Genomic DNA, 20,954 nt, shown 5'->3' on the forward strand with positions numbered 1-20,954 from the left:
TACAGCCTAAATTATTTACCAATGTTGGGGAAGAAGGAGTCACTGGAACGCTGTCGTATCATGGCCTGCATCTGCCTCTGCTGCTGCTGCTCCTGCCTCTCCTGGTCCAGGAGGTCCTGCAGGAGGAGTGGCTGTTCCTCCAGCAGCAGAGGACGGTGCTGCTGGCCCTGCTGACCCATTGCCTGGTTCAGCATGGCCTGCTGGGCCTGGGTCAGACTGCTCTGGTCTACTCCAGGAGTCAGCCCCACCTGGTGATCTGCCCCAAAACCAGACATGGAAGCTTCTCCTGTGGCGGTGGCGTCGGGTATTGTTTGACTCATTGTAAGTCCGGAGGTATGCTGAGTGTCAGTGACTTGGTTTGGCTGGGGCATGAGGTTGCTGCCTTGATTGACAGATTCAACCATTGGGTTTAATGGCTGCTCCTCAGGCTGCTGCTTAATGAGTAAACTAGAGAGGACCGGGGTGGAGTCAGAGAGCACACCCTGCTGGTTTGGGGTTATGGTGTTTCCATTGGCTTGCTGGTCTATCACCTCAGCAGGCTTCTGACAGTCTTTGACCTCTGTTTTGATCTCCTGCCCAGGTGCCAAAGAAGCAGAGCCCTGACTCCCAGTGCCTTCCTGTTTGACTTCAGCAGAAGACTGCTTACCTGAGGCCTCTGACTTTGCCAGTACAGATGTTGAACTGGATGAGGCTTCAGTTACACCAGCGTTTGAATTTCTTTTCTCAGACAGAACCCTCTGGATGTCTGTGGTGTCAGTATTATCATCCATAGGGTCATTGAGGTCCAATTCCTCATTGAACATATCTTTCTTGATGTCATCTAGGTCAGGATCTGTATAAGCAATGATGTCAAATTTCCCAGATCTCAGGAAGTCATCAAGGTGTAGGTCATTTGTCTCTAGGTCTAGGTCTTTGCCATCTTCTGGATCCAAATTCAGGTTCTCCAAATCAGCATCCACCAAGTCTTTCACCTCCACATCTTCAAGATCTTTGACAGCTGACTCCTCTGCATCCAATTTCTCCTCCACGGCTTCATTGCTGGTCACTGAGACTGTCTCAGTCTGCCCAGCAGATGGCGCAGCCAGCATCATTGATGCTGCCATGTTCTGGGTCTCATTTGAAGCAGGTTGGCTCATGGATCTCATCAAAGGAGATTGTCTAGGCATGTTGTTCCCTGGCATCTGGGTTTGCTGATTCAGATTGTCCATGCTGGCAGATAGCTGGACTTGGCCAGTCTGGTTGCCCATGGGGTCCACCATCCTGGGCCCCTGGTTGGAAGGGAACCTGAACTCAGGTGCTCCCAGAAAGCTTGGAGGCCTCTGAACCTGCATGTTGGGGTCTATGTTGTTCCCTTGCATGGCACCAGGGGGAAATGGCAAACGGAGCCTGTTCTCCGCTGCTCTGTGTCGCAGCTCAATGAAAGGCTGGCCCATTATGTTGTGCTGCTGCACTGGCATGCCACGTGGAGGGAAGTGCTGGGGTAGCCCCATAGGGTTGCTACCCATAGACTTTGCCATGTCTGCAGATACAGACCGTCTCATTTGAGGGGGGACATCCTGCATTGGGTGAGGACCTCGGGGAAAGAACTCTTGGCCTCCATGAGGTCCCGGACCACCAGGCGGAAATGCAAACCTGAAATTGGATAAGAGCATACGTATGAACAGATATGAAGGATATTCTTAGTACAGCGGCATGTTTTTTTTTTTTTATCAATTTCCTAATATTGAAAATGGTAGCTTATATAGTTCTAAGTTCTAATGAAAAGCACAATAATAAAGACAACACATACCTTGGTCCCTGATGTCTCAGATTATGATCTCCAGGATGTTGACCCCTAGGGATCTGCCCCTCGTTAGGGAAAGGGCCACGCTGATCCCCTGGGAAAGGTCCAGGGAACCTCATAGGGCCTCTCATGGGTCCTTGTCCAGGATAGGGTGGAGGAGGCCTACTGAACATTTCGCCCTGCTGCCCAGGGCCCTCCTGGGGCCAGGGTCGTGGAGTTCCTGGGGTCATGTTTCCAGCAGGCTCCTGGGGACCCCTCTCCTGTCGAATGGCACTTCTCTGTTGCTGCTGCTTGAGGATTAGTTCTCTGATTCGTTGCCGCTACAAAACACAACAAGCCATCAATATTTAAGTCATACTTTTTAAACACAAGGCCCACGGGCCACATATGGCCTGCCATATATTTTCAGCTGGACCACAAACTGATTCTAGTTGTCAATTCACTTTGGCCCACTAAGTCTCCACAAGACAAGTCAAAGGTTCCTCTCCTTCATTGTTTGCCAGTGCATACTCCTAATTCTGCAAAACAACACTTTCTCTCTCCTTGTCTCACCTATAGTGTTGTACTGGTAGTAAAAAAAATATATATATATAAATAAAACAACAACTCATAAGCCACTCATGGACCATTGGAGGGGGTACTAGTATTTATTCCACAGCTGTACCTTATTTTGGACAACTTTCACTTTCAAGTGACCCAATTTTGAGATGCTTTATGGGCTTTTTCACATTATAATAGTCCTTTTAAAGTCTTTAAGGAGTTTGCTAGATTGTTACATTGTATTAGTTTGGTTTGTTTCAAACCAATACAGCCCAATATATATATATATATATATATATATATATATATATATATATATATACACATATATACATACAGTTCACATGGCCTGTTTACACCTGTCAAAATGATCCGAACTTGGAAAAAAGTTTGTAAAGTCTGGACCAAACGATGTAAGACCCTGCATGGACCCATCTCTGTCACATTTGTGCTCTCGATGATAGATTTATTGTTTGTTTTGTATCACATCAATTAATCTTGTTGCAGCTGGTCCAACCGCGCAAATGACCATGAAACCCAAGTGGAGGGCTACGCTGGACTGGTGGAAAGGCAACCTAGTAGGATTCCCGAGGCTGACGACAGCGGAGCCTCTGCATCCTGGGACCTCTGACCCGTCAGAGTGTGTCTTCTCTGCCACTGGGCTGACGGTGAACAGGTGCGTATGTGGTGCGTTACTCTGGAGCGTTTGGACATGCTGATCTTTATAAATAAAATGTTTAGGCTACAGGCCTAAAACAGTTAACCCCAGCCGATTTGTTCAACAATAGGCCTTTTTAATTTCCTTTGGAGTTTGGAAACGTTTTTTCAGTCGGACTAATATGGAAATATGAGAATGCAAGTTGAGAATGCAGCAGGATTTTACGAGCTATAACTCTTAACATAACATAATAATATTATATTATAATAATATCTTATTTTGTTCTGCCTCTTATTTTGTTCTGCCTTCAGTAGGGGGTTGTAACATATTTGGGCCTAACAAACATTGATACTTGATCATTAACTTGAGTGCAAATCGATCAAGATTTGTCTTTTTAATTGTGCATCCCTAGTGCTCAATTTTATTTTAAAGTGCCAAGTGAAATAAAATGCACTACTGCACATTCAATGGGTGATTTTCTACTAATGTTTCAAACCTTATGTAAATTTAACACTGTGAAGTTTTTCTTTTGATATTTTAAGTGAAAATTCTTGCACCTCCTATTATGGCTCAGGATCACCTTAGGCTGGGACCACAGTAGAAGACCTTTAAAATTTTTCGAGTACATATTTCATTACACACAAAATGTATTTCACAGATTTTGCATCTTTCAGTCATAAATATGCATACACTAGATGATTAGCGAGGATGGGGTAAGCCTAATTGTTCTTAATTGTGGTCCCCATTTTGATAGAGCTTCACCAAACAGATTTAAGATAGAAAAACAATTTTCTTTGCCAGGCCTCGAATCTATTAAATTACTGATGATGTGATACAAATGAATATTAGGAATGAATACCAGATGGTAAGAAATGACAATAAATGTTGTGACAAGAGCAAAAATTAGACTCAATGGCGATGTTTAAGTGAGATCTAGAATAGAACAGAAACATCAATGTACATGTACCTGTCTGAGTCTTTCCTCGCTGTCAGCGAGAGGAACACTCTGAGCCTCAGAGGAAGCACCAGGCATCTGTGGGTTGTTAGACAGTTGGCCAGGGTCTTGGGGGGCAGTTCCACCGTTACCCATGCTTGACTGATCCTTCATTTCTATTTTCTCTGTTGGCTGTGGACGAGGGGTTATGGGGGCCTGCTCAAAAGGGTCATGGATAGGCGTCTGATTGGGTCTTCTGGAGGGTGACTGAGTGAATCCATCGTCGGGCATACTCGGGTGTTTTGGTGTTTGTGAGCCCGGATGAGGGAAGGGTTCCTGCAGCCTGCCTTGAGGTGGGGAGAAGGGGTCCTGGTTCCCCATTGGTCCTGGCCTTGGCACCTGTCTGCTGAGCACATCAGGACCAGGCCGTGGGGTCCCTGGAGGCTGGGCGTAGGGGTCATTAAGCATTGGTCTGGCTCCTGGCTGAGAAAACATATCACCACTCACTGGCCTCGGTGTCCCAGGGGCATTAGCGTATGGATCCATAGGTACCCTCTGGCTACCTGGTGACTTGGAAAACCTCTCTGCCATAGAGGGCCGTGGAGTATTAGGCGGCTGGGCATAGGGATCCACTGAGTGGGAAGGGGACATCCTCTGTGCAGGGTGCGACTGGTGAACGAACTGGTTCATCCCACTGGGGCGAGGAGTAGCAGGAGCCTGGGCGTAAGGGTCTGAGGATGGGCTAGGGGTGTTTGATGGCTGGCCGTAGTTGTCATGTGGGCGTGGGGTGCCAGGAGGTCGAGCATAGGGCTCGAAGAATGGGCGAGGTTGGGCGGTGGGTTCATTGATGGGTCGAGGAGTGCCTGGGGACTGAGCATAAGGGTCAGTGGCTGGCTTGGTGGGACCAGAGGGTTGGGCAAAGGGGTCATACGTAAAGTGGTCAGGCCTTGGAGTGGAGGGTGCATGAGCATAAGGATTTCTGGACATTTGTGCCATTGGTCCTGGCTGAGCAAACGAGTGGACCTGAGGGTGATGCTGGCTCATTCTAGGAGGACTAGTGAAGTTGTCATTCCCAGAGGGTCTTGGAGTGTGGGGGGGCTGAGCATAGGGGTCATTCTGGGAGAACCTGTCATTAGGATGTGGCCCTGGTCGGTTGAATGGGTCCTGAGCCTGGGGAGGGGGCATAGGCGTTTTGAACAGAGAGACTGAACCAGACTCATTACTTCCAGGGATGGGAGCTAGTAAAGGTCGTGAGTAAGGGTCAGACAGGATCATCCTGTTCTGGGCCATGCGCTGATAGGCCTCATTTCTGATCATAGGTCTTGAATATGGGTCTCTGCCTGGAGAACCCATTGGGGGCCTCCCTTGGGCAGCCTGGCTGGTCCTGGGGGGACCCATGGGCTTCAGGAAAGGGTCCATTTCCCCAGCTGGCCTTGGGGTGTCAGGAGGCTTGGCATAAGGGTCATTGCTCATGGATGTAGGAGAGCCAAAAGACTCATGAGCAGGAGAGGGCCTCCCTCGGTCCTGCTGCTCCATCAAGGAGGTGGGGGATTTACCAGACTCCATAGACATTCTGCGACATGCATTTGGTCCTAGAGTCGGTGGTCTTGGGGTCCCCACCATCTTGGCATATGGGTCCCATGGAGAAGAAGGTCTGGAACCAGAAGAGCCAGGTGAAAAGACCTGAGGGGACTGAGGCTGGGAAGAAGGGCCTGATGGAGGGGGAGGAGGGGGTCGCAGGAACACATCCTCAGGTGGCCCCGAGGTGGGTGTCCCTGGCAGCTGTGGCCTGGCAAAGCCCTCTTTAGGGTTGAGCTGCTGCATTGGGGACATGCTGCCATTGCTGGGCTGGGAGGCAGGGCTCTGGTTTCCACTGTTGTTGCCGTCTCCCTCAGACTGGCTGTTAGTCTGCTGCTGCTGTTGCTGCTGCTGGAGTTGCTCATTCTTAACTTGCTCCAGTTTCTGAGTGGCTTCAATCTTGGCTTGCTGTTTGCTTTTCTGCCTCATTTGCTGTTGTAGGAGCAGATGAAAAGAGAGATTAGACTTCAAAGGAGACAAATCAAATATTGTCAGTCTTATATCACAATCAGATGAACCGGACAGACTCTATGTGGAGGATAGCGCAGTTGTTTAGGGAGCCTTTCTAAACCACCTCTCAGTTGTCTTAACATAAGTGGACCTGCCGCTGCATTCCCTGACTTCAGTATATACACTCTTACCTGTCTAAACTTCCATTCTTGTTCATGCTCTGACTCTTTGGGTTTCAAAGGGTCTTTAAAGAGCAGTTCTGTGTCTAGTGGTATGTTGGGATCAAACACCTCAGGGGGCTGCTGCTGTGGTTGGTGCCTCTTGACTGTCTCGTTGGACATCTGGACTTTGTTGATGCGCAGGGCAGCTCGGTTATCCCTTGCCTTTTGCTGAAGATCGAATCGATCACAAACGCACACAAAGACAAAAACATATCACACATACACACCTCATAAACACAAGAGAAGGCAAACAAATACCTGTAACCAGTGCCAAAGTAACCGTAGGAACTACTAATGTAGGGTGAATTTGACTAGTTTTAATCAAGACCAGGTCTTTAAAACTGGCCTCTGCCAGATAAAATTACTTCTTGTGAACTTAATTACAGAGACCATAGTGAGTTCTAACACTGAGCAGTGCTTCCTCTGTTAATTAGTTCATCTGTGAATGGCCGGATTTCAAATTGCATTGGCAAGAGGCAGGGGGCCAGATGCGATACAGGAGTCTGCCTTCTGCATACTAATACAACGTCAGTGCGAATAATAGTCACAGTTTGATGTCTGCCATGTTTCAAAGTGTTTCAGGCTTTGAGATAGTTGGAGAAATGATGGCAAATTCAGAAATATTAGTGATCTTACCACATATGGGGCCCTGTCTTGTGAACTAGCTTTCCTCCATAGTTTTGCAATTTGCTTGACTCTTGTAGACCAGTCTGTTGAAAGAATAAGGGGAGTTGTCATGCCAACAGTCTTCTTGAAGGACATTCAAAAATATGTATTTATACTGTGCTGTACAGAAGCAGTGCAGAGGGTATGCTCAAAATAATAATCTGACAAAAGCCAAGAATTACAAAGCACGAACAAAATAACAGCAAAACAAAACAAATAGGCACACACAAAAACCAGTGGCAAAACAATGAATGAAAAAAACAAATCAGATCTGGGTAAAGGAAAAAACACGTAGAATAAAAAAATAAAATAAAATAAATAAAATTATATATATATATATATATATATATACAGTATATATATACACACACACACACACAGTACTGTGCAAAAGTCTTAGGCACATGTAAAAAAAAAAACATCCATAAGGCAAAGATGCTTTCAAAAATAATGAAATGAAATGTTTCTAAATATCAACATTAACTATAAAGAGCAGTCTGCTGACACAATAATGCAGAAAACAAATAAACATCTAAGACAAATGTTATATACAACGTGTAGGGTGCCTAAGACTTTTGTACAGTACTGTGTGTATATATATGTATATATGTATATATTTATATATACATACACATATATATATACATTTTTTGTGTACTCTAGTTTTAGACACATAAACTAACCTGGGAATTCTTCTTTGAGGTTGGGGAAGTTGACATTAGTGTAGAGGACGGGCGCTACAGTGGCTAGCTCTCCAAGAGTCTCCTCCTTCTCCCATTTGAGTGTACTCCTTTGAGCGTTGGACATGGCTTCAGTCTCCCCCTCAGGCAGAGATCCAGGAGGGGTAGGGCCCGGGCCATGGGCAGGAGAGGGCCATGGGCCTACCGCCTCTCTAGGGATCTGATTGAACTTCCTATCCCTGCAGCAACATAGAAAAGCAATTCTTTAGTTACGCTGAAATCACGACGACCATGTCACTGTGTTGAGAAACAATGAAAACGTAACATATTTCATATCTTACAAGAAGGTAGCAGTACATTACCTTGGATTGTCAGTGAAAGGCATACGGTGGAGGGGGGAGAAATTTTCTGGGATGCAGGGCCCTGCTCCTGGATTTGTAGGGAAGCGTTGGTTTGGTCCCATCATGCCATTCATCATCGGCATCCTTGGAAACATGGGATTCCCTACAGGGCATAAAACAAGATTTTAGGGCTGAATGTGGTGCTTGGATCATCAAAAACATTAGAATCAAATGCTATACGTGACAGTGACATACTGATTGATGATGTACCTGCGTTGGGGTGAGGCATACTGGTGCCTGGTGTGGCAGGGAGGGGCCCTGGGCCCTGGGGGTGAGGCACCTGTGGTGGTGGTTGGCTGGTGCTGGGGCTGAGGACTGCTGTGAAGAGATCCTCTACATCCTTACCCTCCAGCTCTGTAAGACAGTGTGACACTAGTCAGTAACATGTGGGATAATACCTTTTATGATAGGGCAGAAGGTGGGAAAAATTAACACAGTGAATAATCAGAATTCATTCCCCCTGTAGGCTATTGACATGCTGATGCCAACTATTGATTTTTGTATAAATAGCATTTCAAGTCTATTAGTGAATGAGCACAATTCATTAAAGAGTTCTTTAAAGTATGAATGGTCTGGAATTTCATATGGCAATTGATTAATGGCTTTTTAATTGTATGTATAATTTTGACATTTTACTGCTTAAGGAACTTGAACTTTTTACTGTCGTTAAATGTAGATCATATAGCCTAATAATTTATCTCACTGAATTGCCAAACATTCTTTAGTGAAATAATATTGAACCATGGCCCAAATGCTGTAACAATGTTGTAGTGAGAGTACACATAGAAATACACTGGATCAAAGCTCACAATTTTGAGAGAAAGGATTAAATTACAAACCTGGAATTTTGTAGAGTTTGCTAAGAATTGATTCTGAAACAAGGGAAGAGTGGGAGAGAACAGATCATTATCCAACTTGTATTCAGTTGCCAGAGGACAAGTGTTAAATAAAAAATGAAAGGGGCTTCAAGGTAGATCTGCATGTCTGGTCTTTCACACTGACCATCAGTGACCATCTTGTCAAGCTCCGGGCTGAGGATGCCGTCCAGAGGTTCCTCTGGGAGGGCACGAGGTGTCCGCCGGCCAGACTGGGACTGAGGTACCACTGGGGAGCTGTCTGTCAGGGGCCCGATGTCCAGACCAGCTGTAGAAACACACACAGACGTACAAAAACAAATCACAACACACATACACACACACACACACACACACGAACACGTAAGGCAACATCAACAAAATACTGAACCAAGAATATGAGCATAAAAATAGACTTAAAGTGAGAACATGTTTATTGTCTAAACAGCCTGTGGAATGCAATCATAACAGCACAGTCTAAAATCACAGCTCCTTTGGGGTTCCTGTGTTGTGTAATACAAGTGCTTTGGGAACAATGAAGAGGCAGACAGGCCATACCGATTCTCAGCAAAGATACATAAACACTTGCATGTTTGTACAGGAAAATATTGTTCTGACCCCTCAATTAAATTGGTCTTCCTTACTAAACATCCATTACTCTCCTTATAAGGAAGACTAAAATGTGCAACCTTCAGCACCTTTTAGAATAATTTATTCAGCTAATAAGAAACAAAACCCATTTGAATAACCTGGGTAACTGCACTGCCAGCAGATTAAATGAAGATGATGAGAAATGAAGCAAGCTTAGGAAAATGCAACAAGATGGCTATCATCCGAAACAATTCTCTTCCCACTCTAATCTGCTTTCCATTACTTCCATGCTTAAACAAAACACTTCTCTACCAACATGAGGATGGCTGCAACCGTGAGTTGGCAAGACCTGTATTAGGACAAAAACACATCAGCCCAAAGTACATTTAAGTTGAACAAAGTAGTAGTTACAAAGAACGAAGGACATGTATTACAGAGCTCAGTAGAATTGCAGAGCTTTTCTTCATCCAACTACCGGGCTGAGAAACGAAAGACCTTCACCGTATCAGAAACTGGAAGGCCATTCACCAAGGCCTCCGGTTCTCTAAATTGCTTGCGTCTAAAATAAATTAATAAATTGCTAATTTCTTTGGAGTTTGAATAGGAGAATGTCCTTGCCAGTCTTTTTCTGTGGCATCTTGAAGACGTATCTGGTTGGTTAGCTCTGAATATGTGCCCAAAGTCTATTTGAAAATGTCACCAAGAAAACCCCAACAAGAAAAGATTGACACACTATACCCATTTGAGTACATACTGTGCAGTGGGTTAGGTAAGAACTACGCAGTTTTAAATGACTGTTAAAAACAATCTGAAATGGTTTAGGAAGGTGAATGTGTGCAAAGATTAGTAGGAAGCAGCTCATATACATGCACACTCAACTGCACACACACCATAAGAGAGGAAGAATGCACTAAAGCAAGGGATTAGTAGGCCATGGCACCCTTACCAAAAGGAGGAGGTGAGCTGTCAACCTGGAAGGGGCAAAAATCAAGACCTACAAGAACCCAAAACCAGATAAAAATGAGTGAAAAAATAGTGAAGACAGAACAAGCACAACACGCTTCAGACAATGCAAAAACAAATAAATAAAATAAAATAAAGAAAACACCAAAGATGAACCAAAAAAAAAAAAATCATTGTGGAAAGAATGTGACATTAACAAATTACCAATGTGGTGAAAGTAAAAGAAATGTGCTGTCTGAGGAAATTCCCAACCCGGGAAAAAAGATTTTAAAAACGCAGAGCTAAAGGTGTCGAGACTATAAATTCTTGCCGCTGTGACTGCCTGTGAGATATATGACGCACCAGAGTCACTGCTTGGCTTCCCGAGCATTCCCAAGATGTCTGCATCAGTGTTCAGAACATCAGATAGATCAACTAATGGTTCCTCAGAGGTCTCTGTAGATGGGAAAAAAAAAGAAAATGAAATCGTCACAAATCATAATAGATGGTGATGGTAAATGGACATGAGGCTAGGATTTGGTGCCACTCCTTTGGTCGCCACACAAATGTCCGCATGTGTATGTAGGACTTGGTCTTGAGCAATGTAAAGAGGAGACTGCCCTTGGTGGAAAGACCATAAATCTTCAATCAGGAGTAATTATACACATATGCAACTTTCATATGACATCCATATTCCATACAGCTTAGGGAATTACAAATATCTTATTTTTTTAATGTTGTTTTTTAGCTTAACTTAAGCACTATTCAAACTGGAATAGTTCTATTAGCGGAGGTTCTGTAATATCTAGGTGTGTAATTCCACAGGACCATTTGAATACGATAAAGGGATCTCTGTTAAGTGCTTTGAAACACACACGCGCCAGCCAGTACCCATGATGCCTTTGGGCCGTGGTTCATCCAGTAGAGGTGTGAGGTGCTTCTTTGTCTCTGTATAAAGAGTTTGTCAGTGATATGCAGTAAACCTTGACATAATTAAATTGTAATCACATAAAGTATGATATCTCAAGATAAGTTGTGTTCTGGAGATAACAGGATTAAAAAAAATATATGAGCAACCTTGGCCACTCTCAGCTTCCGTAGTGCAGTGACAAGCAATGAACAATTTTTAAATGAATCCATTTAAACCAGGTTATTAGAGAAATCGTGTTACTTTGAACCATATAAATGTTGTAACTGAAATATTGGCTTAAGCTGATTACTCCCAGTAATCAGGGTATCGGTGTGTATGTAAACGCACTCAATGTGGTGTTAGTAACTCATACATTCGCACAGAGGTAAAAAATCTCCTGCGTTACAGACTCCATCAGTCTGTTTGTGCTAGTAGTCTACATGTATTATGACTAGGGATGGACGACAGTCATCGACCACTGAGCCCTCTACATCGCAACATCGTGATTTAAAGCCCCCAGACAGAAAGCGCAAAAATGAAGGATGGGCTTATTCTAATTATTATAATAGCTCCTTGCACCTGATTTACTAAAGGAAAAACAGCTTATTTAATCACACTATTTGCCGCCCAGTGAAAGCATGTTTTAATTCAGGCCAGACATAAAATTTATTTTTAAATTTACCTGGTTTGCGCCTGCCTTAGTAAATCAGGGGGTGAGTCTTTATTTGTATCTCAAAACTGAGGATTCAAACTTACCTACAGAGCGAACTCCGGCCACACTGATCCGTCAAAAAACGGACAGAAATACTAACGGATAGATCTCTACCGTTGGGTTGTTTTGGAACGTAAACACTATTTTTTTAAAAATGCCTCTGATTTGCGGTGATGAATCCGTCAAGGAAAAGTTCAACTGGGTTGTGCTGCCCGGCGTTGCCCGGACAACGGACAGCTCTCATTGAAAATGAATTGAAATGAACAGAGACGGACAGACACAACGGACTACTCTCCCGTTCTCTCCTAGGAACCGAAATTTCAAAAAGGTAGGAGTTGGACTACTACGCCTACCAAACATGAAGCGAAGTGCTGCAGTTATGCAGTTACAACACTAGTATTTAAAATATTTTTTTATAATCGGATGATCTGCTTAATGAGGTTGCTTAAGCATAGGCTATAGGGAGGAAATAGTAATTAATATCCAACATAGGCTACATACATGCAAAAAGTATAAAGGAAAGTATATATCCGTTTCATTACGGACATATGGAAGATCTTTTCTTGTTCATCTATAACCCCCCCCCTACAACGATGTCATCGTCCATCGCGATGTTTCACTGTGGACATCGTCATATGCCAATTTGGTAGACATCGCCCAACCCTAATTATGACAATATGCCAGTGTCCAAAAATATCACACAATATTACATTATGGAGATGCCAATTCCAATTGGATTGCTATTATCAGGTGACCCTGAAAAATAGTATGCAAAATGCTCCAAATTTACTTTCCCCGACTTATAAAAATTACAGACATAGTAGGTTGGTAATTTTTTTATTATTTTTATATAGATGCCGTTGGCAATAATTACAATCACAGGACCTCCTCCAGTAAAACGAATGCAGTTCGAATAGGACTTTATTTGGTTGAAAATTACATTACTGTCTATAGGTCACATTTGTTTAGGTCACAGGTTCCATGTTAAAATATCATTATGCTGAGGTTTCATTTGCTGTCTCTGCATCATTCAAAAGGCAGCGCTTTCTGATGTGTAAAATCAAGCGTTTCTAATGGTCTGACCTGAAATTGCTGCCTTAAAGGATAAGGTTGCATTGCTTACTGTCAACAAATCCTATGAAAATAAAAAAAAATCAGCAATGATTTTGTTTTGCCAACAAGTCTCGTCCATGTAGCCGGTGCCCAATGACGCCATGTCCCAGCGGCCATAGAACTCCATTGTATTAAAAAAAACGATTAAAAACACGTCAAAGAGCCATGCCGTTGCTCTGGGCAGCATATTTCATCATCGTGATGCACCGGGCCAGCCGACTTTTTCCTCAAACAACTTAATAAGCCGGCTGTAAACACTTTGCGATCTCAGGAAAGTAGTTCCATAGTACCAAAAATAGTCCCCGGCGTAATGAAGAATTTGTTCCCATTTGAATTTGATTTGGTAATAACTACAACAGTCTGACTTTTCGTGGTAACAGTTAGCGATTTTTAAAATTGAAACTATGTCTTTGTGAGCTGTATTTCAAGGTTTTTAGCTTACAATTGGAGCCAATGACTTCCGGGTTGACGGCTAAAAACGGTACGTGGGAAGTCAGAAACTAACGGAAGTAGAGCAAACGCATTGTTGATTTTGTTATTTTCATAGGATTTGTTGAGGGTAAGCAATGCATTAAAAAACACCAGCCTTATCCTTTAAGTAATCAGAAAATGTTTGGTTAAGTTTTAATTTCCCTTTTGTATCTGCCAAAGTCAAGCATTCTGCTTGGAGTAGAATCAGAGATCTGTACTTAAGAAATTTCTGTCCTGTCAATCACTGTTAAGTACCACTCAAGAAACACTCCACATACATTAAAAAAATAAATAAGACCGTGTCTGACTTGGTGGTATGTCCATTTTACCCCAGTAATGCAGTGATGTGTGTGTACGTACGTGCGCCTGCTGGTCTGGTCGGGAGGGAAGAGGCTGATGCGCTGAGCAGAGGGTCTGACGACGGGTCCAGGAAGCTGGTGGTGGGGTGCTTCCTCTCCGCCTGGCCTTGCCCCTCCTCCAGTAAGCCTGATTCCACCCCCTGCTGCCTGCTCTGCTTGCTTTTGTCCAGTAAGTCCTTCCCAAAGAATGCCTCCTGAACATGACAACGCACAACATAGGTCACTTCTCTGTATTGACACCGTTCTTCAGGACCTGTCAACCCATCTTTCCCAACATCACCCCTAGGAGACTTTTCTTGGGAAGCACACCACCCTGTCAGGTATAAGAATTGTTCAGACGCACAGCAAGGGCCCATGAGAATTGACCGAAGTGACAGGGAGAAGCATTGAGACTAACAGTGGTGCTGCCGCTGTCCACACTTGTGTCCGCACCCTCCCCCCTCCCCAACCACATGTACCCACAAGTCATCTACCATCCTCAACCCAGACACGTGAATGCAGCTCCCCGCTGCGCCAAGACATTAAAAGCCCAACGCATTGCTGTTTCAATAATTAATCAAATGTGCTTCTCTGTGTTGGACCCGTTAGGTTCGACTGAACATCTCCCTCTTCCACCTACTGTGGTGGGATAAAGAGCAGTACTGACAGCTGCCTGTGGCTTAATGCACATCACATATCTATGTTTTGGCCAACACAAGGTGACACTGAGATACAGGCTGGAGAATAGGAGCCTTGAAGTCATCTCCAGTTAAGCTTTCGTACGTCAATTCACAACCCAGACAGGAGCCATTTGGAGAGGATGATCAGAGCAGAGTATCCTCTACGGAGAGTTCCTTAAGGCTATTCCTCTTTTAAAACAGCTCACAGAAGGGGCTCCATGCACCGAAGGTCTATCTGTAAGTGGTTTCCAGGCAATGTACTCTGCATTCTCAACCTTCCCATGGGTAGGGTAAAGCGCTTTTTATGAAGATATGGCATGACATGACCAGACAATCAGTGCATAGGAATGGGAGGCTCACATTTACAATAAAACAAAAATAGACAATTAGGCTAATGACTTGTCCAATTAACTACTGATGACATGTGTGCAGAGAACTAAAAGAAGTTGTTTTGACTAATGCAATAATTTCAATCTTGCTCACCATCACCTTATGTTTCATTCCAAAATGGCAAAATGATTGCTGACACAAAAGAGAATTCACTATTGATTATTATTCAAGTTACTATTTATCTTTAGATCTTAGCATACAAAATAGAGACGGTATTGCTGCTTAAGTCAGTTACATTTTTCAACATTACGGTTTTTTTTTCACCTTAGAAAATGCATATAGAGTTTTGAAATGAAGCCATTCATATACAATGTCATACTGTACCCCTCTCTCTTTTTTCATTTATTATTTCACTGGACATGTTAAAAACTAGAGGTTTGGGGTACCAGGTGTTATAGTATTAAAGGTGACTCACCTGCAGGTAGGTAGGAAAGGCCTCCTCTAATTTGGTTTTCTTCTTCCGGTAGCGTTTCTTTATTTTTTCTGGGACCTCTGGTCCAGGGGGTGTCTCATCCACAGGGGTATCAGGCAGTGCCTCCGTCCATCCTGCTGTAGGGTTCGAAAATAACATCAGATTCATCTCCTCTAGTTGTGCGGTGTCTTCAAGCTATCTGTGATTTGACATGAAAACCTAAGCCAACAGCTTAATAGTAAAAAAGATACTTTCTGGGAAACATTACAGAAGAAAAGCATGAAAATTAGAGGAAAATATAAGCTATTATAATGTAGATGTGTGTACAGACCTTCCTCTTTTCCAATGGGATTCTCTGACACTGAGCCGGAGGAATCCTTCCTGCAGAGGGATCGTTTGGCCTTGCCTGGGCCTTGTCCTGGACGGCTCCTCTGGCGCACCATGAACCCTCCAATGCCTGGGAGGGAGAGGTTATTTATTTAATTATCAACCAATCAATGTATTCAAGGTTCAATTCAAACCTTTTTTTTTTTGGTTGAATATTCTGACTACTGTGGCTACACCTTTTAAACAACACTATTTTGATTACCGTTTCGGTGGTGATATGATTTAAGAGAGACAGGGTAATGAGTTTATGGTTGCATTAATGGAGTATTCCTTTCAGCATGGAGGCATCTTTTAGAAAACACCCTTTGGAAACACTAGATAGAGCCCTCTGTACATCAGCGGCCCTGAGATGGCTGTGCTTGGCTGCAGCTACAGCGCCGGGCACGTACTGCACCATTTTACGCTTCAGAGGAGCTGTCTCCTTCAATCAGGTGCCCTACCCGGCCGGTACGGCTTCCTCTTCCTCTTCTTGCTGCCGTCGGCCCCCTTAGAGTCGTCTTCTGCTGGCTCTCGCTCCAGGCTCGAGTCAGACTTCCCCTCACAATCCAGGAGCTCCGCCTCTGCAAGAGGGAGAGAGCATTGATGATGAGTGACAGCCCTGCGGCACAGAACACCCTGCCCCGGCCCCCCTCCCTCCACACAGCGCCAGGGTCAATTCCATCTCAACTCCACTCAGCGGCAGGACATTAGCCTGATTGAAATTAAGTTCATGAGTTCCATTATTAAGGACCTTCATTTCCAGTGTGACTTTCCCATTTTTTTTGTAGATTTACTTCATTTCATTTTTGAAATACCAGTTACCTCATTTCTCCTCTTCTCCCACTCAGCGAAACAGTTTTGGATTGGGAGGAACTAATAACTTAAGACTTAACTTAAGACTTAAGAGATCAATATAAAAACCTCAACCAAGAGTTCAAAACAAGAGTGTCCAGTAGAGCCTTCTAATGATGTTGCTCTTCAAAAAGCTGACCAAGCTGTGCTCTTGGCTTAAAATGAGAGGGGGGTGGGGGGGGGGGACATCAATATCAATGCTCCCCTTACTTCCCCCCAACCCCCATTAAGCAACCATTACACTGAAGGCCTATATTAACCAGTGTGAGATGAAAGCAGGAGCCCTAAAGTGGTTTCTAAGAAGCCTGTGTGAAGGCAGGCACCTCTGTTTTCCTCCATGTCTTCATCGCGAGAGTGCTCTGAGAGGGGGTCCACCGGGGCCTGGAGCACTGCCACACTGTTCTGGTTGATGATCTTCAGCTTCAGCTTGGGCTTGGGCTTCCTGCGCCGTGACGCAGTAGCAGACAGGCTCTGGAGCTGGCACAGGCCTGACTCTGTCAGGCACACACCGTCCTGGGTGTAGGTCCTTGCCAGGTCTGAGAACCAAAAACATAAAAAAAATGGTAAGGGCTAGACCAAGCTAAATGAACTGCACTGGTAATGGGTTATCAAAAATGCCAGAAGTATGTATGAGCTAAGAACTAATCACCACCTAATGTAAAAAAACATCTTCTCTATCTGTGGTTACTTATCAGGCTTGAAATTGTGGACTTACCCATTTCTTTAGCCTTTGTAACAATCTGCGTCATAACTGCAGGCTCAATGGAGTCTCTGGCCTTGGCTGCCACTGCAGCAGCACAGGATACAAAACAGGCATTAAATAACACAGAAGGGAGAAAACAGGAGGGACAAATATCATAGTAAGTCTATTCACTCCACAGCACACAAAAAAAACCACTGCGTAAAAAGCAGATATAGAGGAATCAACGCTCGCTCCCCACCCTTAGTGGTCTTGAAAGCTCGGCACATTGTGCAGTCAAAGCTGCTGTCTGCAGCTTTCTCTACATCCTCCTCTGAATGGAGACCCTGACAGGAAGCATGAAGCCATCTGTGGATAAAGAAGAACATTTAGATAATAGACAATTATGTAAAAAAAACAGTAATAGAGACTGGTCCTCCTGGGCTGACAGGTTTTGTGAATATGCAGAAATGTTTGTCTCATTAGAAACAGTGCACACCTGTCGCATTGGCGGCACTGCACAATGATGGCGCCTTCACTGTAGTCCAGCAGGCAGATGGGGCATGTTGCCATACTGGCACAGGGGGCACACTGGGTGTAATTATTCTGCCACTCACACCTCAGGCCAGGGGAGGTGGCACCACACTGGGTACAGGACACACACCTGCAGGAGGCACAGAGGACAGAGGTCACACTTCCCTCGTTACTTTAGAGGGTAACACAGACTCACTGTGTTGCCAACACCCAGCCTACTCATAATGTTGTCAACATGTTCCCTTATATTGCAAATAAGAAATTAATTACTTTCTGTTCATCTGTAATTTTTATAGGTATGTTAAGTTCAATTTACTCCTACTACTACTGCAGTGATTTTCAAACCAAGGTGGGTGGAGAAGCATTCACCTAGTGCGATGCTTATTGAATTGGCAGACTTGTAACGTGTTAAAAATGCCTTGAACTTGTTGATTATGCATTAAAAAATACCCAACAAAAAGCAGTTACAATGTTACATGACTTGTAATGATTAGGTGCTTGGAGTGAAATAAACACAAGAATTCTGAATTTGACAATAGGACAGCTCAGTTAGGACAGCTGGCCCCATTTGAATGATTGGCTGTTAGCAACAAAGAGTGAGATTGCAAGGAGTGAGTTTACGTTTTGCACAGAAGAACTCAAGTCAGAATCAATAAGAGGCAGTTACTCACCATTTGCACTTCCAGCTGTCCTTGGGTACATTCTGCAGTGGAGGGTCCAGGCAGTAGGTGTGATAGCTGATGTCACAGTCGTCACACAGCAGCAAGCGCCCAGGGTCTGTGGCCTGGCCACAGGCCTCGCACACTGTACACTCCAGACAGCGCCAGCCTTTACTCAGCACCACCTTGGTGATCTGGGGAAAATAACAAGAAGTTTATATGTAGCTAGTGTCTGTGTGCCCCAATATTGTGAGCATACAAGAGTAATTTAGTACTGTTAACACAAGACGCAAGAAACGTAAGAATGAGCTTACCTTTATGCCAACACAGAAGGGATGGTAGCATTGGCCACACTGAGCACAGGCCAGAAGACGGCCCTCTGCACCCAGACCAAAACTCCCACACACCACACACATGTCCTGAAAGGAAGTAGGACATCATGAGATACCCCATCTCATTGAGGCAGTTCACCTGAGACGCTCTGAAATTCTAAAGCCGGAGCTGGAACACCAAGCCCACGGAATCCTATTGCTACTATTCTTATTTTCCTAGTTCAACTTATTCTGAAAGACCATTGATTTTCTGTGTCGAGAAACCAAAAAACAAGTTGGCTGATGTCAGTTCCAGTTTGCCAGGAAGGAAAAGTTGACCACTGCTGAACTTTTGGCCAACATTGCTTGTCAGCAGCCAATCACATAGGTTCAGCATATTACTTCAATGTCATTGGCGCTGTAAATAGCAATCATTTATCTATGTGGTTGCCTGCTATGTGAAGCTCTGAAAGGAACAAAATCCTTTCCTGAGCCCAAACCTGCTGCCTAAATAAGACAGACTAGTGCATTTCTCCTCTATACTCAAATACAGATGTACATATAAGTATCTTGAAACCCAAAGTAAAAGCAATACTGGACCCATACAAACAAGGATTGGCCTTCTTTTTTTTTTACCTTTATTTACCTAGGATGGTTGAATGAGCTCTTTTTCAGCAACACCCTGCTTCACACTCACAACTGAGAGCTGCCCAGCACAAACAGTCTTCTACTGTTGGACACTGATCAGCTCCACTGGAGCAACTGAGGGTTAGGTGCCTTGCTCAGCAGCACGTCATATGTATTGTTTAAGAAAGCAGAGAACATTTTTCACTCATTTTCCATACCCAGATATTCCCAGCCAGTCCGGGATTCAATCCAGTAACCTTCCAATCTCAAACCTGTACTGCTAACCTCTAGGTTATTACTGTCCCTAAAATCTTGATTAATGTTTGACAAAGGCTGTCAACAGCTTTCAATTTGACCATTTATTGTTCATAGAAAAAAATGTATTCAGTTGACGAACAGGCAGAAAGTAAGAACAGATATTTTAAAATTTCAATATGATCCTGTCTAAAATGAACTGTGTTTCCTGCTGGCAGTTGGCACTATTTCCATTGGAATCTATAATGTCCAATGGGATTGGTCTTTCAGCTGAGATTTAATTTCAGCATCTAAATGAAGAGTAGCCTACTGTATGAAAGTTTAGAAATAAATGCCACAGAAATATTGTATACTGAAAATATTGTAAAAAATAAACAAACACACAATCAACCAATCAAACAAACAAACAAACAAACAAACAACACATACCTGTTTCAATGTGAAACTGTCATTGCTGGAGAATATGACCACTGTGTTATGCATGGCATTCTCCTCCTCCTCCTTGACTGGGTATGGTGTTTCGATGGTGGTGAGCTACATATTAGGAAAAAATACAAGAAAAATACAAACAGTGTTACGTGATGCCATATACAGAAACATCTGTCCTCCAAAACAATACTGTACTTAATACACCTCCTTGGGTCTTTCACTATAAACAACCACCCTGTAGTGATAAGACTTTTAGCATGTTACACATACTATAGTGGATTAGCTATCATTAGTTATCACTATTTGTCATTCATAACTGCTGAGTCACCCTTAGGAAATATCTAGGAACTAGCCCTCAGGAATGCGCATCATACAACAAAACCAGCAAACAGCTTAATCTAGCATTAAGATAATTACTGCTTACAACACATTCGTCCAAGACTTTAGCTGGAGGGAAAAACAAACACTGCTTTGCATATCAGTAAGTATGGTATTTGGTGAAGATGTGTGAAGATGTCATCTAGTTAGTGACACATACCCCAGGGTTGATGCTGGGACTAGCTCCATTCTTGCCCCTGGCCCTGCCGCGCCCCCCTCTACCTGACAGCCCAGCACCTCGGGGCCTCCTCCGGCCTGGGAAGCCTGAGCCTCGACCCTGTGGAGGCGAGGCAAGACACAACAAAGAAAAAAAAGATTACAGACCCACACACCTCAGCGGCACCCACGGACACATTGTAGGGACACACACACACACGGACAACAAATGCTATCCCCATCTTAAATAGGCAAACGGCCAGACATAAGCTCCTTTCTTTGCAATTCTCTCCCTCTCTCCCAAATACGCACTTGCACACGCTGAGTCATTCAAGTCGGTGCTTGCTAAACAGACAGATGAAGTCAGCTTCATTTAAAAGTTTG

General features: G+C 43.9%; 1 protein-coding gene across 1 annotated transcript in view; it reads right to left on the bottom strand.

Moving 5' to 3' along the window:
- kmt2cb (lysine (K)-specific methyltransferase 2Cb) overlaps window positions 1–20,954 on the bottom strand; it is a 66,143-nt gene that overhangs the window by 14,520 nt on the left and 30,669 nt on the right. The window contains exons 16-38 of the mRNA XM_071534018.1: window positions 20,575–20,691; window positions 20,037–20,141; window positions 18,729–18,833; window positions 18,427–18,608; window positions 17,721–17,885; window positions 17,484–17,590; window positions 17,258–17,329; window positions 16,866–17,078; window positions 16,152–16,271; window positions 15,656–15,781; window positions 15,328–15,461; window positions 13,865–14,057; window positions 10,662–10,754; window positions 8,914–9,054; window positions 8,751–8,783; window positions 8,122–8,265; window positions 7,873–8,014; window positions 7,514–7,749; window positions 6,801–6,874; window positions 6,135–6,332; window positions 3,949–5,925; window positions 1,790–2,103; window positions 20–1,632 (exon numbers count right to left, since the gene is read on the bottom strand). Of these exons, the coding sequence (XP_071390119.1) occupies window positions 20–1,632; window positions 1,790–2,103; window positions 3,949–5,925; window positions 6,135–6,332; window positions 6,801–6,874; window positions 7,514–7,749; window positions 7,873–8,014; window positions 8,122–8,265; window positions 8,751–8,783; window positions 8,914–9,054; window positions 10,662–10,754; window positions 13,865–14,057; window positions 15,328–15,461; window positions 15,656–15,781; window positions 16,152–16,271; window positions 16,866–17,078; window positions 17,258–17,329; window positions 17,484–17,590; window positions 17,721–17,885; window positions 18,427–18,608; window positions 18,729–18,833; window positions 20,037–20,141; window positions 20,575–20,691 (6,604 nt within the window). The remainder of the gene's footprint in view (window positions 1–19; window positions 1,633–1,789; window positions 2,104–3,948; window positions 5,926–6,134; window positions 6,333–6,800; window positions 6,875–7,513; window positions 7,750–7,872; window positions 8,015–8,121; window positions 8,266–8,750; window positions 8,784–8,913; window positions 9,055–10,661; window positions 10,755–13,864; window positions 14,058–15,327; window positions 15,462–15,655; window positions 15,782–16,151; window positions 16,272–16,865; window positions 17,079–17,257; window positions 17,330–17,483; window positions 17,591–17,720; window positions 17,886–18,426; window positions 18,609–18,728; window positions 18,834–20,036; window positions 20,142–20,574; window positions 20,692–20,954) is intronic.

Source organism: Centroberyx affinis, unplaced genomic scaffold, assembly GCF_046629955.1.
Source record: "Centroberyx affinis isolate AG114_WGS23_722 - 3 ecotype Tasmania unplaced genomic scaffold, CSIRO-AGI_Caff_v1 ptg002475l_1, whole genome shotgun sequence".
NCBI classification, from domain to species: Eukaryota; Metazoa; Chordata; class Actinopteri; order Beryciformes; family Berycidae; genus Centroberyx; species Centroberyx affinis.